Source organism: Nipponia nippon, unplaced genomic scaffold (genome assembly GCF_047370975.1).
Source record: "Nipponia nippon isolate SJK-2023a ecotype South Korea unplaced genomic scaffold, ASM4737097v1 scaffold_23, whole genome shotgun sequence".
In the NCBI taxonomy this organism is placed as follows: Eukaryota; Metazoa; Chordata; class Aves; order Pelecaniformes; family Threskiornithidae; genus Nipponia; species Nipponia nippon.
The window spans coordinates 3,986,225-4,003,955 of NW_028262340.1; the positions used below are offsets into that span (position 1 = coordinate 3,986,225).

Here is a 17,731-nt window from a genome sequence, read left to right on the forward strand (position 1 = left end):
TCCCCTCCCTTCCCCTCCCGGCCGCCCCGCCGGGCTCCCGTCTGTCTCGGTTCTTCCTTGACCCTGGGCTGAAGGCGGTGCAGGGCGTCCTGGCTGCCGGGGAGAGCGTGGAGAGCCGGCTCCTGGGCCTCGTGGAGCGCGGCGGGCAGCACGCGTAGGTGCCGGAGGCCGGTACCGCGGGGCGGGAGGGCAGGGTGCTCCCGGTAGGAAGAGTTATCTGCAGAAAAGGCAAGAGCTCTGCAGGTCTCGTCCAGGCCTCGGAAACCGCCTGAAAACTCTCCTATCCCAAAGACTTTCTACCGGGGTGGAGTCCGGTAGGGCGGTGATGTGAAGGCGTTGTGCCTTGGCACCTCTCCTCCTGTACGTTATGGGTGGTTAGCGAGAGACGCCCAGGGCCCGGAGGTTTTGGTCCGGTGCGTTTTGCCAGTAACATAAACCCATTCTTATTTAAAGGACGGGGTAAGCAGGCGGGTGGGCACGCGGCCGAGAAGTTGCTTTGGGGTTTGCATGAGGTTGGGCTGGCAGGATGGGATGGGGTCTGGCCGTGCCTGCGGAGGTGCCAGGATCGAGGAGGCACTACCGCCGCGTCTGCTCCGTGCTTGCAGGATCTACGTATACACTCACCGGCGGATGGCCATAACAGCTGAGGATGTCTGGCTGGAGAAAGTTATCCCGATCGCGGAGGGGTTCGCAGTGGAAGAAGGTACTCGCGCACTTCAGTGGCTTAGTGGTCGCCTCCAAAGAAGGGGATGAAGGGGTTTGGAGTCCATATTTTGTTGTTCTACTTGCTGAAATTTGGCATCTTCACATTTTTCCTTCAATTTGTAATGCCTGGTGGCGCTTGTGCGACACACGGCATAGCTGGAAGGGCCGTGCTGGGTTAATTCTCTGCAGGCCAGAGCACCCTGCGTCCTTCCAAGCGCCAGCCCCGGCCTCCCGCCCCGGCAGGTTGGTTCTGCCTGCCTCCGCTCGTGCAAGCAGTATTTGGGGTCTGAGGCGCTTAACGAGGTCGCTAACTTCAACGCATCAGCGCGGCCCGCAAACCTGTTACTTAGCTTTGTAACTGAACTTTGTTTTGCGTTTACAGTTGCGCTTGACAGCGACCTTCATGTCATCGGTGAGTTCTGTGGTTGCTCCCACGCCCGTCTTGCGGGCGTTCCTGGGCCCCGCACCAGCCACGCTCGGGGAGGCAGGAGTGGGGGCTCTCGCGATCACACTGGTGACCGGGGGATCTTGCCTTGCTGCTGGTGGGGAGCCGCGCGTGCCGTTTGCCGTGACTCAGCTCATGTTAGCGAGTGGTGTCGCACCCGTTCAACCACAGGAACGATTTTTCCAAATGCTTTTAAACTGCTACTGGAAGATTAATTATTGTCACTGAATAAGCAGAATAAAAATTATTATAAATGCTGATTTTTATATTTTTAAATGACGTTCCAACGTAGAACGTGGGAAAGGACCATGATAAGGAGGCATAGGGAGACTTGTTGCTGAAGCCTGCGTGCATGCACGCACCAGCTGCTGCAGAGCGGAGAAGATGCTCGGTTTCTGAAGGCTTGTCAGCACTAATCACAAGATCTCTTCTTCTCCCACTGTCTTTAGGCTCTGACGTGACGATCCAGATAAGTTCAGAAGACGATCGACTCACGGTGCGGTTGCCTTTTGGTTCCCACACGCGCACGTTCCTTCAGGAGGTCAGCAGGTGCTGCCCAGGTACGAGCCGTCGCGCGCTGGCTGTGACCCGCCGCTTTGGTGCCGGAGGCGTAGGCGGTTTCGGCTGGCGTGCTGCGTTCGTGCATTTCTTCCCCGTGCGGAAGAGCAGCGTCGGGCTCTCCGCTGCTGAAACTCGCGCAGAGCTGTCACGATTTGCACGTGCGACGATTCTCCGTCGTCGGGCAGCTCAGCCCAGATGAGCAGATGAGCGGATGCGAGCGCCGTGACAAGCCGCTTCTGCGGTCCCAAGGCCAAATCGCAGTTCGTTTCGAGCTCCCGCGGCGGCAGCTCGCCCCGACTCTGCTCGCCCTGCTCCCCCGTCGCTCGTAACCGCCGCCCGCGGCCGCCGTTCCGCCGGGCAGGGCCCCGCCGTGGCCCCGGCCCCGTTCCGCCGGGGAGGGCCCCGCCGCCGCCCCCGCTGGGCGGCCCCGCGGAGCCTTGGGCCCCCGACCGACCCCGGCGGGGGACGCGCTCGCAGCCGGCGGCCTGCGGCCAGGCCGGGGGCGCCCGTGTAGCGCGGGGCCGCGGCGCTGCGGCTGCCGGGGGCGGGCCGGGCCGGGCCGGGGCGGGCCGGGCGCTGGGAGCGGGGCCGGGGAGGCCGGCGACGCCGAGCGGCGGCGATGTCTGCGGGCGGGCGGCCCCGCCGAGGTGAGCGCGGGACGGGGACGGGGACGGGGACGGGGCGGGCGGAGGGGCCCGGGGCCCGTCCGGGGGCCGCCCAGCGCTGGCCCCGGGCCCTCGGGCGAGGCCCGGCCGCCCGGCGAGGAGCGACGCCCGCGGCTGGGCGGAGGGGAGGCCGGCGGGGCCCGGCGCTCCCGGGGCGGCCGGTCTGGGGGCGGCCCGCAGGCAGAGCTGCCTCCGCGTCCCCTCTGCGGGCAGGTGAATAGCGGGCAGCGGGAGCAGGGCAAACCGTGCCGGTACCACGGGAGCGGAGCTGCCTGCGCCGCCGGGGCTCGGTCAGCATCGCCCCATCCAGAGCCCAGCAGCCGCCAAGGATCCGGGCGCTGCCCTGGCCCAGGCTGCCCGGGGCAGTGGTGGAGTCCCCATCCCTGGGGGTATTTAAAAGCCGGGGAGATGTGGTGCTTAGGGACATGGGCTAGTGGTGGCCTTGGCAGTGCTGGGTTAACGGTTGGACTCGATGATCTTTAAAGGTCTTTTCCAGCCGAAACGATTCTGTGATTCTGCGGCTTTGCTCATCTGGTGCTGCTGCTCTTGCTCTGCTTGCCGCCTCCCAGCTGCTGCTGGGCTCTGCTGGGTCGGTTGCGCTCTCTTGGCGGGCTGTCAGCCTCTTCCCCTTGCAGGGTGGGTGCTTGCTGCACACACCAAACCCCCACGGCTCCCGGTGTCTGTTGCCGATTCCCTCTTTGCAAAGCACACGTGTGAGAAGATGCAGAGCGCTAAAGCAATTCCTGGAAGTCAGTGTGGGATTCAAAATCTGAATTACGCCGTTTCTAGTTTACTTACCTTCATTTAGACCAGGCTCCTCTTAATTCATGACAGCGCAGTTTGGTATTGCTGGCATTGCTTCTTTCTATTGCGATGTTTATCAGTAGTGTACTTAAAAAAAAAGAGAAGGGATGAACTTTGTAACTCAGGTAACAGCACAGCATGGGTTGAGCCAAGGTAGGGATCTGGGAGCGTTCCCTCGGACGAGGTGTTTTAACTTGTAGCTTAGAACTGACGGGGAGAGACTTGGACGTATCTGCATGCTTAGGAGGAGAACCATGCTGAATGAAACACAATCCTGGCTCCCGTGTTGGTGTGTTTTGTTGTATCTGGAGCACTCTTTGAATGGGAAGCTCCTTGGGAAGTAGTTCTGCTATCAAATCATGCCTTTGAGCTTTGACAAAGTTGCCTTTTCAAGGCTTCATTGTGTTTTTCTTGAATCAGAGGAGTCTAGCGTTCCCTTTTTTTTTTCCCCCCACTCAGTTGTATTAGCAGAAGAAAACGCTCTCTGCCATCACTTGGGGTCTTTTGGAACATAAGTTGATATAGAATGAGGTTTTGTCTGCCGTTTCCAGGAACAGCTGTAACTCATTCTGTCCTTAAATGAACATGCATATTGAGTTAGCAACTTTCATATGCAAATTAAAGCACGTTTTAATACTGTGTAAATGCTGCCGTTTGCTAGTAGAGTGATATTAGTTCATTATATCTTCTGTGAATTAAAGCTGGCTAATGAATGAGAGCATCTATAAAGGGATTAAATGTGTTTTAAATGTGCTTTACCTTGTATGGTTTACGTTCACAATTTCAGTTAAAACCCCTACCTAAAATCCTCTCCGTGTGCATGCGTGTGCAGTCGCAGTCACAACTGTGGTGGTGCTTCCTTTGGAACAGCGAGCAGAACAGACACGCTTCCCTCCAGCCCGGAGCAGCGCGGTCCCGCAGGGACTGTTGCTTACACTTTCATTTAGGAAGGAGCAGACTGTCTAAGACTGATATAACTAATGGCAAGACTAATTTAATTCTCCCTTTTGAGCACTAAGCATGGGTTGTACTTTATCCAGAAGATATATTTTCCTGCTGTAGAACAGTACTATAATGTCACTGCACACTTTTAACAAGAAGGTCTTTATTGCTGCTTAAATCTCTTTTAACTGCAAATCCCGTCTGATGCAGGCCATACGCATTCTGCTGTTCTGTAATCTCTGCACATAGCGCTCTATTTCTGCGCCCCGTTCAATTATTGAACAAGGTCATTATCTTGCTAAAATATTCCACTTCAGGTTGCTAACATATAGATCCCTCTGGCTAGAGCAATCTGTATCTAGATATAAATTTATGTAAAGGAAACAGCCCTTTTCCAGGGCTAATCTCTTTCTTAGGAGAATCCTACCTAAAACTGGTTTCTGCTAATGAGGTTAGAATGCGTAAGTGTGAGATACGAGCGTGACCTTTGGATCGCGTCGCAGCCGTGTCAGCAGCGCTGAGCAGGGACGCAAGCCTTGTGTGCCGGCAAGTGGCATCGTCCTATATGGGTGATAAAGCCTCAACTTCTGCTCCCTTCCTGTTACAAAAGTAACAGTTGTCCGTTAAAGCCAAAGTTCAAGTTGTTTTTTGTCACTGTCAGGATACATTGCATGGTCTTTATCTTCCAGAGGCTCAAGCCTGGTTAAGTACTTAATGCCTATGGAGAAAATTGATGGCTCTGTCCCAGCTCCCCGAGACCGCGCTTCGCGGCGCGTCTCTGAACTGCGTACGCTCCTGTTCAATTCTACGTGACTTCGGCTGTGTGTTCTGTAATGAGGTTTGAGTCATGTGCTCTTCTGCAACCAACCTCTGATAAATCCTCTTACACAGTCTATTCGCAGAGGGCTCTTGGGCAGAAGAGGTTTTCCAAGCTGAGAATACGGCCACTTCTTGTCAGCTTGTTTTATTCTGAGTGCTTAGGTAGAGTACTTCAGGTTCTGTTTCTGGTTTGCGCTCTCGTCCTGGAGAATGTGCTCTGACAGCAATAACATTTTAATTGTTCTGGATCGTGCTCACTGAAGGAGGAGCTCAGCTGAATGACTAGAACCTTATAATCTTAAGAACAATTTCTATATCATCACTGGGACTGCTGTTTGTGCATCTTAAACATGGAAACCCCCATGGGGAATCCTTTTTTAACTGTTGTTTTGCTGCTTGTAGGAGCAGAATGTCATAACGGAAACGAAATGCTGAAAGACTGGTCAAATTTTGCTGATGTGGTGTGGTGTGTTTAGTGGCACACCTGTATTTAGTTACATTTGCATGGTAGCTGCCCTGTTGTTTTTTTAGGAACATGCAGTTTGCATTGAGGCACTTGTTTCTGCGGAGGTGCGGTGGGTTCACATGGTGACTCTGTATCGCGCTGCCTCGAGGAGGAAGACACTTGTGCTTTGCTATGTATTTGCAGATAGGTAGAAACCCTTAAAATGGTAGCGTGGGGTTTTTTTGATTCCCCCCCCCCCCCCCTTTTTCTTCCTTTCTTTGTACTTCCTGTCTTGCTTCAGAAAAGAAAAACCTGTCATTAACCTACATTTTTTGGATTCCCAGGGTAAAACCCTGGATTTTGTGCTGCTAAGTCCCAGTTTGGCTTAGCTCTAAGGAGAGCCAACAGCAACCTGCTCCAGCAATGGGCAGGCAGCGTAGAGCAGTTCTGCTCTCCGTGGCCGTGCCGCACGCTGGTGTCAATTCTTCCTCTAGAGGGGAAGCTGCATCGTCACAGAGCAGTTCTGTCAAAATAAGCTAAATCTATCAGATAACTGAAAGAGAGACTGCGGGGCACTTTGTTTCTCCACACAAATCTAAATTATATTCTGCTCACAGATTTTTGCCAGTGTTTGCATAAGTGTGTTGATAAATTAAAGAACACTTTGTGTTTATGTGAAACTTTTTTGTTTTTTTCCAGAAGTGGTTGGCTCTGAAGGCGTCAAACAGAACGGAAAAAAGCTTGCGGTTAGTCAGAACCGGAGCCACGACAGCACCGATAAAAGTGCTCCCAGGTATGGGGTCTCTCTTGCTTCTCGTATAGGTTTGGTGAAGCAGTTGAAGGGAGAGTTGTGCACGTCAGCTCTTCGTGAAAGGTCTAGTGAGGAGTAAAAGTGGTGGCAATGTTTCTTTGCTGGTTTAGCTATGCCTCCCCTCCACAGAGGTTCTCTGTATGGTGACAGTAAATATATATAGCACCAAAGTTCTGGGTACTTGTGTATGGATGGAATGAACTGCAGCGGGCAAATTGTTGATGCTTTGATGTCTAGAAGAAGAAAAAGAAGGTGCAGAGAGCTTCTGTCTGGGCTTGCTGGTTTTTAGCTGGAAACCGACTGGGGAAGTTGGTCTCTCTGGTGCCAGCGTGTGAGGTCTGTGCACACACCAGTGCTCGAGCAATCTTGCGGCTGCATTATCTGGTTCCATCTGCCGGCGACCGTGTCGGTTGCAGTCCTCAGAGGTGGTGGGATCTAGAGCAGAAGTTGGCAACTTTTTGAGAAGAGAATCCGCAGATTCTAGTTAGGAGAGAAAAAAGTTCAGCCTAAGCGTGCTGTCAAAACTTTAGTGGGAATTTCAGCGCAGCCTCTTGGGGACAGTCCTGCTAGTCCCCTACTTGGGCATATTTTTGCGGTTTACTGGGACAGGACCCGCTAGTGTTGTTTATTTTGAATTCAGAGAGCTTTGGCTTAGGGCCACCGTGTCTCATAGATACACACTTAAAATGTTACAGTTCCATTTTCCTGTTCCCAGGACTTTGTGGACCCTGCTGCATGTCCTTCAAAGTCTGTCTGTGTGCTGTCCTTGGCACTGGTGTGCAGGTTGTTGACCTTAAATTTATACCACCCGCTTGCTTGTGGGAACTCCCAAGCTGTGGCATTATTACTGTTGCAAAAGGAGTTTGCAGAGCCACGAGATACTAAATAAAACCACCTCTACCTCCACCCACTCTGTGCTGCCTCCTTTCTAGGCTGAGCTGGGAGTTTTCCACCAGAAGGCTTTTTAAAGAAACACAGTTTTTCATTCTTCTGCTGAGGTCAGAAGGGCTGAGCAGAGGCAGCAGGAGAGGAGATTTGCATCTCCTTGCTCCAGTAAGCAGGAAGGGTTGTACAGGTTTTGTATTAACATCCAGGTGTGAGTAAGGCCTGCTCTCAGTCAACAGGCTGCACCAGGTTAGTGAAAACCGTTTGTTATTTCAGTTAGTTAAACTGGTTTTATCTCGAGATCTGAACCGTTCAAAGAAATGCTCATTTCAGGCTTGTTTGCTTATCCCAAACATTGATTATCTTTAGTGAAACAGAGAGATAAATGTGAATCAAGTCCTTGGTGGCAGCAATAAGCTGGTTAGGGGGTGTGTGTATCCTGGGTTTCATCATGCAGTTTTGCTTTCGGTTGCAGGCAAAACAAACTGAAACCTGAATTGACAACTGAAATGGTACGGTCCTCCAGCGTAATGGTTTCAAACAAGGCTTCAATCTTATCAGAACCAAAGTTTGGACTAAGAGATACTATTGTTAAATCTCAGCTTGTACAAATGGAGGATTCCTACACACACATCCAGAGCTTCAGGTAATGATCATTCCTGACCAGAACTTATTTTTGCGGGGAGTAACTTAGTTAGCGTGAGCTGTCAAAATAACTCATGTTCGTTATTTCATCTAGTATCCCTGCAAAGAAGAAATTTTGTTGAAAACTATGATCCATACTTACCAGAACAGCTAGCTTTCCTCGTTTAGGCATTAGCAGAGAAGAATTTCATTCATGTCTCTGTCAAGGCTTGCCTCAGGGTTTTTGATGAGAAAATGGCCTTTTTGAAATGACTTTTTCCTGTGCTTATTTCAGACTGTGTCTGGAAGTGCATCAATTCTGTGTACCTCTGGCCTTCTCTCTCATTGCTTCTGTTCACTCCCTATCCATGTAGTTGTTCCAATAAGCTCATAACAGCTTGGGTGAACTATGTAATTAGGACCAAAACTTTACTGTGGTTGAAATCCTTTTATGCATGTCATTCTATGAATTTATAATTTCAAACTGCTACTGCACAGCTCTAGTCTTTTTTTTTTTTTTGTATACTATATGTAAAAATGTGTATCCTTCTGTAAAACATGCCTGCAAAGATGCTACTGTAATTAAATCATTTTAGGGATTTAAACTTTGTCACGTTTTCCTAATCCCCCCCCTCCCGGAAACATGTTACTCCTAAATAGTTATATGTATTTTTATGTACATGGGTTGATAATAGTGGTATTTTCTTCAGCCCTACAATTTGCAGCTCTGGGATTTAGTTCATTTCTTTGCAGATTTTTTGTTGGGACGTATAATGTGAACGGTCAGTCACCCAGAGAAAGCCTCCAGCCTTGGCTGAGGTGTGATGCTGAGCCTCCAGACATTTACTGCGTGGGGTGAGTGTCTCTTGCTGGCCCATCCTCCTAAACCTTGGCTGCGGGCCGCTTGCTTGTGAATCCGTAGCATGGAGGTGTTCAGCCAGGACACCACAGCTGAGGAACGTTTGCGTTGCCTTACTCCATTGCACGGCTTTAGAGCGTGTGTTTGTGTAGCCTGATGGGGCTCTCGTTCTGGTAGTGTTTGGACTCTCTGGCACTGCGCTGTTACAAAATCTTTAATGCCATTCAATTTAATACTAATAGTAATTTAGCTTTACATTTAACATACCTCTAAAATCAGCATAACCGAATTTGAGTTTTCAGTTATAAATTTAGTGAGAATAAATTGATGTAGTTCTTTCCCAGAGGAAAGGGCTGGAGAGTTATAAACAAGTGCATGCATCCATGGGTTCCTTCCTCTAACACAGTTTCCAGGAGCTTGATCTGAGTAAAGAAGCCTTCTTTTTCAATGACACACCGAAGGAAGAAGAATGGTTTAAAGCTGTAACTGATAGTCTTCACCCAGATGCCAAATATGCAAAGGTAAATGTGGCTTTTGGGGAGGTTTGAGTGTGGAATCGTTTTCCACTCGGGCCTCTCTTCCCTTTGCTTTTTCTTGTTCTCAGTTGCTGTGTCTTCCAGAGGCTCATTGTCTGCAGGCTTTTGCTCAGTCAGAAGTGCTCTGAAGGTGAAGTGGGTAGTGTTGCTGTGCAGGGTGCTGAGGCAGGGGGCAGGACAGGAGACCAGAGCTAGGCATCCACGCGTAAAGGGAGCTCCTGCGATCTGGAGGGAAGAGAATAGGAAGTATCTTAGTTTCTTCCATGTCTGTCTCCACAATGCATGGTGGAATGAGTTGTGAAGGTTCCCTGGTAGGAATGCTGCTTGTTTTGGCTCCTGCTCCTTAACGTCTGCTTTGTCTCCTCTCACTGTTGTTGAAGGGAAGCTCTTTGCATGGGTCGTGGCTGTGCTGTAGGTTTTGCTTTGGGCTTCAACTTTGTCTACTGGGGTGTTGGTCCCTGGCTCCTTCCTGTGCTGTGCTGCTGGCGTGCCTGTGTACTGGGAGCCCAGTTGGTCCATCAGATGAGCCTGGAACTCTCTTTTTCTTCATCTGTATGTTGCTGACTTGTGTTCTGGACTGGGGGGCGATGTGCCTTCTCTCACCAAACCTCTCCCGTTCTAGTATTTAGGAACAGGATCTGTTTTTCAGGTGAAACTTGTGCGGCTCGTGGGAATCATGCTTCTGTTGTATGTGAGAGCAGACCTTGCTTTGAACATCTCCGAGGTGGAAATTGAGACTGTGGGAACTGGAATCATGGGGAGAATGGTAAGAACAGCAACTGTGCATGAGAAGGGGTGAGATTTAGAAGAGCTCTGGAGAGCCCCTCTCCTTAGGTGTAGTGGTTATTCCTCAGCTGAGGGATACAGCTGCCTTCAGAAACACATAGTCCTGCCCCTGTGCCAGCTCAGGGCGTTGCGAGAGGGAATTGCTGTGTGCTCACAAAGGCTCAAAGACCTTGAGGGAGAATCTTCTCTGAAGGCTTTTTTTTCTGACTGCACGTGCTGGGCTGTGTGGGGCCTGGCTCTCACGCGATTTTGATGCTGGCTGTGATTTTGCCCAAAGCAAATAACACAAGGAAACATGAGTAGAAGAAACATGTCTATCCAGATTAGTTTTCCTCAGGAGGACTTCCTGGCCTCTTGCCATTCCACACCACTGGAATGAAGCCTGTGCCCTTCGAATGTAGTTTCTGTGAACGCTGCAGCTATAGCTTGTCAAAGGTATTTTTGACCAGCTAAGCCATGTGCTTTCTCCTCCATTTACAATTTTTTTATGGCTTGTGTTGAAAGATCCAGTTTGTTGCTAAATAGGTTTCAGGACTTGCTGAAGTAACTGACGAGCTCTCTTACTGATTATGATTTCCTTCTGTATTAGCTAATTCCTGAATCACAAACTGAGTTCCATGTGCTTGCTTGCTGTGTTCCCTTGCTGTGTGCAACCCTCACATGAGTTACTGACTTGAATTCATGAAGTAGTTATCACTAATTGGCGTTTTCAGCCCTTTCCTTCCTCTGGGATTAAATGGTCTGCCTCAATGTCTTCTGGCTTGTCCACCGCTAGTAACTCATTTGTGGATTCATCTGTTGTATAGAAGCTTCTGACCAACGTCTTTGTCTTTATCTTTCAGGGTAACAAAGGTGGTGTTGCCATAAGGTTTAAATTCCATAACACTAGTGTGTGCATTGTGAATTCTCACCTTGCAGCTCACACAGAGGAATATGAGCGGAGGAACCAGGACTTCAAAGACATCTGCTCTCGGATGCAATTCTGCCAGTCGGATCCAAATTTGCCCCCTCTCACTATTGGCAAACACGAGTATGCTTCCCGTCTGACTGTGTGAATCACTGCATGTGGCAAGGAAGAACCTTATGAACGTACTGGGGTGTGAGGTTCTCTCAGCTGGGGTGTGAGAAGGGGTGCCCAGTGAGCTAATCGTCAGCCTGGGAGGGCCAGAAATGCCTTACCGTAACCCTGGTTTTGAGAGTGGTCACCTATACGGTTCTGACAAGTCACTTGCCGCCTTATGCTCTTCCAGGCCTTGTTTTATTTTCGAGCATGAAGTGGGAATGGGGCAATAATAGGCATCGATTTCCCCAGTGGGTTGTGGGATTTAGTCAGTGTGGAATATTAAAAGCACCAGTTACTAAGAGGTAGTGACAAACACACAGAACAGGAATTAAAACCAGCAAAGGTAGAAAATGTAGCTTCTCTTTCAAGTTTTTACTCTTACTTGTTCTCTCTGATGGAGAAGCAGACACAGCATCCCCCTGATCATGCTGAGATTAGAAGAGCTCGTGCTTGCATTAGATGGTTTCAGGCGCTGCTGCGGAGCTGTGCTTCCAACTCGGGGCCAGCTTGCGTGTTGGATGTCTTTAGGCCTCTGTGCAGACTTCTGGTGTACGTTCTCTTTCAGTGTGATCTTATGGTTGGGTGACCTCAACTATCGGCTGGAGGAACTGGATGTGGCAAAAGTGAAGCAGCTTGTAGATGAGAGAGCATTTCTAGAGCTTTGCCAGTATGACCAGGTACTGATGTCTCACCTACCTGCAGGTGGTGCTGAGGGTGCTGGTTAGAAACGGCACGCATGCTCCTTAGCCTTCTCCATGCTGAACATCTCCCTTTTAGCTCATATGGGAATTGTGCTTCAGCTTATTTAAAATTAATTTTTTTGTCTTTTTCTTTTGTAGCTAAAGAGGCAAATGAATGCAAATGCAGTCTTTGAAGGCTTTACAGAGGGAGAGATTTCTTTCCAGCCAACATACAAATACGATGCTGGCTGCGATGACTGGGACACAAGGTACGGTGATTGCCTCATATGTGGGGCCACCAATGGCTAATGTTATCACTGAAGGAAGTAAAAACAAAGCTAAAAAGAATGGCAGATCTAATGGCTATAAATAGGAACAGTTCTGACATTATTGCTGTTCCTCTCCCTTGGCTCCAAAATCCCTCGCCAGTTTACATCTCTTTATGTTGCTTTTCTCTTTGGCGGATATTCCTAATCTTTTTCCCAGGAATAATCCATTGGGTTTCTTTCCTCTTAGTTAGAGGTGTACAAAATGAAGGAATCATTTTAGTTAGTTTCGTTCTTTTTGTTTGGTTTGGGTTTTTTTTTTTCCCCAAGCAAAATTTTTATGATCTTTTATTTGCTGATATCTGCTCTACCTACTCAGCTGGGGTTCGAAATGGTGCATTTGTGCTGTCTGTAGCTGAATGCATTCTCCAAAAGCCTGCGAGAACCGTCATTCCTGCAATGCACTACAGAGAGCGGCTGACCTGTTCTTAGTAAACTGGGAACGTTGGCCTCAAGTGCAGGAATGAAATCTGTGCAGCAGTCAGTGGAAAAAAAAATAAAATTAAAATGCGAACTTTAAACGTAGAGCCTGAGTTCTTATTTTTCATGGTTCTTATGGTCAAAAGTATCTCTGAGTTCTGTATGTTACTTGTATCAAAAGAACAAAACAAATAATTGCATCTTTGAAGAAGCAGAAAGTAAAGCATGATATAGAGATACCTGATTAGCAGATAATCAAACTTTTTATAACTACTCAAAGAAACTGTAGAAAATACAGCTTTGATAGAGGACTGGCTCCAGGCCATGTCAGGAAAGCAGAGTCCCTGGGAGAGCAGTATTCTGCCTTGCATTGTTACTCCACCTGAGCTGTGCCTGGAATCTGTAATTTTTACCTCTGTTTTAGTGAGAAGTGTCGTGTTCCAGCATGGTGTGATCGGATACTCTGGAAAGGGCAGAACATTGCTCAGCTGAGCTATCGCAGCCATATGGCTTTGAAGATCAGTGATCATAAGCCGGTTAGCTCTGTGTTTGATATCGGGGTAAGTACGTCAGTGCCGAAGGAGCCAACGCTGCTGACCTCGTCCTCTGTGTGGGGAGAGGGGGAAGGAGGAGAGAGGTTCTCCTGCTGATTTCCCTCTCCTCCTGCTTTTATGGCATCCACAGAGAACAATGGCTTAAAAGGTGGGCTAGATAAGATACTGAGGTAGGATTGTTGTTCATAGTAAGCTAGGGTTGTGTTAAGTGATACTTCAGTTAAGCGGAATAACGCATGAATATCTATAGGTGTTTTTTCAGAAGTCTTCTTTTGCTTTTTTTTCTTATTTTCCTAATAATTTTCACAGAAACTTGCAGTGCGGGAATGCTGCATCATTGACAACACAGTAGTGTGTTGTCAGACTTTTTTTTTTTAACAAGTTGATCTGGTACTGACTGGGTGACTCTTGCTAGTTACGGCGAGGTCCTTTACTGTTGGATCCTGAGGAGATCTTGGAGCATTAGTGGCTTTGTTCATTACATGTGTTGCATACTCTCGTGTGCTGTTAAAATTAAATCACTTCATATGTTTCTAGCTGTGTTACAGCTCTCCTGCAGAGACACAGTGAATGCCAGTTGGTGCAGTGTGTGTCCTTTTCAGGTGAAGGTTGTGAATGAGGAGCTCTACCGAAAAGCTTTTGAGGAAATAGTGCGCTCCCTGGATAAGCTGGAGAACGCCAACATTCCCTCGGTGACCCTCTCCCAGAGAGAGGTAGGGTATGTTCACGTGCTGTGGCTCGCTGGAGAAATGGAGCACCCCTAGACCCCAGAAGTGTATTCCGGTGGTAGCAGATGGATTCTAGACCCTGGTGTCTGGTTCCAAAGAAGTAGAATATTTTGACTTCCAACTGTTCTCTGTTTACAAGCCCTAGAAATACTTGTTTCTGTTTAGATGCAGGTAAATTCCATTCACAGTACCAGGCTGAAATGTAGAGCGTGTTACTCCCTGAGGTGGGGAGGGAGAGAGTAAAAGGGTAGTTTGTGGCCCTTGCTCTGACTTGTTCTTTGAAACATAAAATGTAAATCTGAAGGATTTGGAGAAGGTCACAAACCTGGCATTTGCTTTGTGTGTTGGGGACTAAAAGAGATAAGCAAATGAGACATTTGAGGCTACAGCTATCTCATTCTCACGTTTCATTGAGGTTACTTGAGGGGAGCGTTTGTTTTAAAGGGCCCACTGATGCAAACGACTTTAGCATACAGAGTAAGCAAATGTGATCATTTGTAATCCTGGAAGAGATGGGATGCGGGAGCAAGAGGGTTAATCTGGGTATCTTGCTGCTTAATGATTAAACTACAGGACAGGAATTGCTGCTGGTGCTTGGCGAGCTGGAATTGGCTGATGATGTTGACTGACATTTGTTTCTAGTTCCATTTTGAGGACGTTAAATACATGCAGCTGCAGGTAGAGAAGTTTACAATTCGCAATGGACCAGTGCCCTGCCAGTTCGAATTTATCAGCAAACCAGATGAGGAAACCTACTGCAAGGAGTGGCTGATTGCTAATCCCAGTAAGGGCTTTCTGCTATCAGGTGAGCTCCTCGTTGTTCATCTCATGTTAATGAGCCAATATTGTCACCTTCTGGCTTAGTTCTCTCTGCTGTTTTGAGAATGTTATGCTTATTTGCAGGCTTACTGGTTTAATACCTTTTTTAACTGACTATGGGTTTTTTATCATCTTCCGGCAGATGCTGAGATCACAGTTGAGTTGGAAGTGTTTGTTAATAAATCAACAGCCACACGCTTAAACTCTGGAGAGGAAAAACTTGAAGATATCTTGGTCTTGCATCTTAACAGGGGGAAGGATTATTTTCTATCTGTAACGGGAAACTACTTGCCAAGTTGCTTTGGGTCTCCCATTCATACGCTGTGCTACATGAGGGAACCGATCCAGGACATGTCAGCGGAATCCATTCAGAAACTTGTAAGTTAAAGACAAGATTCCCTTCCGAACCCACGAGAACCATTAAAACTAGATGTTAAATCCTGTTTACTGCTAAAGAGCCTTCTTCCACTTCCCTGGTCCATAGTCTGAGAATGCTGATACAGCTTGTGCTCTCCAGTGCACCATCTTCACGCCTTGCGTTAGTTCTTCACGTGGATGAACCAACCCATTTCGTATAGAGAGCACTGAAAGTAAGATCCCGTTTGCTCTGCCTGCACATATAAAGGTGTGCAACTTCTAAACGTAGGCCTTTTCCCTGGGACCTTTGGCTTTCTCCGCATTGAATGGAGATGTGTGTGTACACGTGAGGCATGATGTAACACTTCCTTAGAGCTGAGTGAACGTGAAGCGTGTTCATGAGAGCAGCTTGTTTCTCTTGTCTGGACTTTTGACATAAATGTGCCTGTTGTACTAGTCTTGTATGAAGAGTGGTGAGTGAAGCTGCACAGTTTCTTAACAAGTCTTAATTCTCAGGTATAAGCTCTGTGAAGCATTTTTGCAGAGTTGAATAACAACTTGGCTAGCTACCTTTTTTCTCCCCCCTGCCCTTCCTCTCTCAGACCCTGATGCCACTAGAAATGAGCGATGACGCTGTTCAAGCTGAAAAGCCCATGGACATTCCAAAAGAGCTGTGGATGATGGTGGATCACCTATACCGCAATGCTTCCCAGCAGGTTGGCAGTGTTTGTACTGGAAACACAAAAGAATTTGTTTGCGTTAGGTTTAGTTTTGAAGAAGATACTGGTAACAGCAATCATTGCTAACTGTGGACGTTTGGCCAATGGGAAAGAGAGATAAAGGACATGTGCGATCAGTGATCCTGGTGCCGCGGGTTGCACTGTTTCGTGATGGTGACCTTGTCTGTGTGGCTTGCATCAGCAGCTGTCCTTCTGCATTGCTCTCTACTGCAGGGCCACAACCTTACTAGAACCGCTCATGGTGAGATTTATGCTGAGAACTAGCAATTTGGAGAGATTTTCCAACCAGATTATACGGACATTGCTCTATTTACCCAAATAACTTTTATTTTCCTGGAGACTGACTAATGGTCTTCTTTGCAGGAGGACCTGTTTCAGCAGCCAGGCCTCAGATCAGAATTTGAGCAAATCCGAGATTGTTTGGACAAAGGAATGCATGATACGCTCCGTATCCTTTTAGACTGATGTCTGGTAAGGCTCGCTATGCCTTAGTGATCAAAGCTGAAAAAGATTTTATCAGTCGTCTATGCTCCACCATGGCTTTTAGATTACCGTCTCTCATCTCGGCGTAACTGAGACCTGCAGTTCCTCGCAACTCTCTGTAATTGGTACAAATACCTCTGCTCAGTCCTTGCGATGTCGATGAACGATTGTTGATGTAAGTGTCCGACTGCCAACGGAAACAGCTTGCTACGTGAAGGCAAGTGATTTAACTCAAAGCTGTGAGCAATAGTTGTTGTTCTTGGAGATCTAAGCAAAGATTAATGTTTCAGCAGAAATACAACCAAAATAGATGACGCTGTGCTTGCCTCTTCCTTAACCATCTTTGAATCAGTTGGCAGCAATCACTCGGTAGCAGAAGCCCTGCTGCTCTTCCTGGAAAGCCTGCCGGAGCCTGTCATCTGCTACAGGTTGTACAGCAGCTGTTTGGAGTGTGCCAGCAACTACCTGCTGAGCAGCCAGGTATCGCCAGCTTTGCTGTGAGACTGTCCCTCTAATTCCGGAGGGAGGGGAGGCAAACTGTTCTATGCCAGACCAGTAACAGGTTTTTGCTCTCAGAAACTTGATCATCTGATAATAGAAAGGATCTAGAACTGGTGCTTCTTGGTTATTAAGAGCTGTTAGTATTTGCAGACAGGGTGATGTTGGTAGTAGATAAAGCTGCTAAGCCATATCTTCAATATAAATGTTGGGGTTTTTTTTTCCTTTCTCTCTCCTCAGCTCATATCTAACTTGCCAGGGTGCCATAAAAATGTATTTGAATATCTAATGGCGTTTTTACGAGAGCTACTGAAAAATTCAGGGAAAAACCATTTGGATGTGAATATTCTCGGTAAGGCGAGCAAAATAACCATTCTGTTCAGAGGGGCTTTGCAGTTTGTATAACAGAACACATTTCTCCAAAGTGAGTGCAGTCACGGCTTCTACTGTTTTGAAGCATTTACTGATGAGCAAACAGTCCGTAGGAAAACAGTCATTGGGGGAGCCTGAAAAAAACTGTACAGTGACTCAGAGACCCATGGGTCATCAGCTTTATCTTACCCCATTCTGAAGCCAGGCACTCTCTCACTTTGACTGGTTGGGGTTGGTGGAATTACCCTCGATATCCTGCTGCTGACGGGCTCTTATCGTGTGTCTGTGTGGCTTTTTTTTTTTTTTTTAAATGCAGCTAGTATATTTGGTGGCTTGTTACTTCGACCTCCTCCCGGACATCCTACACCTGATATAACGGAAAAGAGGAAAGCTCAGCAGTTCATCCATCAGTTCCTCTTGAGAGAAGACAATTTACCATGAATTTCAGATGCAGCTAATCTGATTTTTAGATATCAAATTACTGTAAATTTTTTTTTTGTACAGTATACTGGCTTTCTTTTGAATATCATGATATTTTATACAATCTGTTGCTTTTGAAGATGCCGGTCAGGCAGTTTGAATCAGACTGAACATGTCACTGTTTAAGCTGTAAAGTATATCAGAGTTCTAAATAAGCTGTATGTAGACAAGCAAAAATATCAAAGCTGATATTTACACTGTATTTTATTTAACTTGTGTTAAAATTCAGAATTTTTAAGTCCTTGTTATTTAAATAAAAAGATCTTGGTGCATTTTTCCAGCCTATCTGCCCATTTTTGATATTGGCTGGTTTAGGTTCTTGGT

General features: G+C 47.6%; 1 protein-coding gene across 8 annotated transcripts in view; it reads left to right on the forward strand.

Annotated features, from left to right (window-relative positions):
- Positions 1–17,682, forward strand: part of INPP5B (inositol polyphosphate-5-phosphatase B) — a 21,424-nt gene extending 3,742 nt beyond the window's left edge. The window contains exons 2-22 of one of the 8 annotated variants that reach the window (XM_087760507.1): positions 75–154; positions 606–703; positions 1,088–1,117; positions 1,600–1,710; positions 6,089–6,179; positions 7,558–7,728; positions 8,460–8,561; positions 8,972–9,086; positions 9,751–9,867; positions 10,730–10,917; positions 11,516–11,627; positions 11,790–11,899; positions 12,801–12,936; positions 13,533–13,643; positions 14,301–14,463; positions 14,620–14,855; positions 15,437–15,550; positions 15,938–16,022; positions 16,410–16,537; positions 16,796–16,907; positions 17,244–17,682. In XM_087760507.1, the coding sequence (XP_087616633.1) occupies positions 75–154; positions 606–703; positions 1,088–1,117; positions 1,600–1,710; positions 6,089–6,179; positions 7,558–7,728; positions 8,460–8,561; positions 8,972–9,086; positions 9,751–9,867; positions 10,730–10,917; positions 11,516–11,627; positions 11,790–11,899; positions 12,801–12,936; positions 13,533–13,643; positions 14,301–14,463; positions 14,620–14,855; positions 15,437–15,550; positions 15,938–16,022; positions 16,410–16,537; positions 16,796–16,907; positions 17,244–17,368 (2,535 nt within the window). In that variant the 3' untranslated portion in view covers positions 17,369–17,682. Of the gene's footprint in view, positions 1–74; positions 155–605; positions 704–1,087; positions 1,118–1,599; positions 1,711–6,085; positions 6,180–7,557; positions 7,729–8,459; positions 8,562–8,971; positions 9,087–9,750; positions 9,868–10,729; positions 10,918–11,515; positions 11,628–11,789; positions 11,900–12,800; positions 12,937–13,532; positions 13,644–14,300; positions 14,464–14,619; positions 14,856–14,933; positions 15,552–15,937; positions 16,023–16,409; positions 16,538–16,795; positions 16,908–17,243 lie in introns of those variants that run through there. The other 7 variants (XM_087760506.1, XM_087760509.1, XM_087760508.1 and 4 more) reach the window with 7 other exon arrangements.
- The last annotated feature ends 49 nt before the right edge of the window (positions 17,683–17,731 follow it).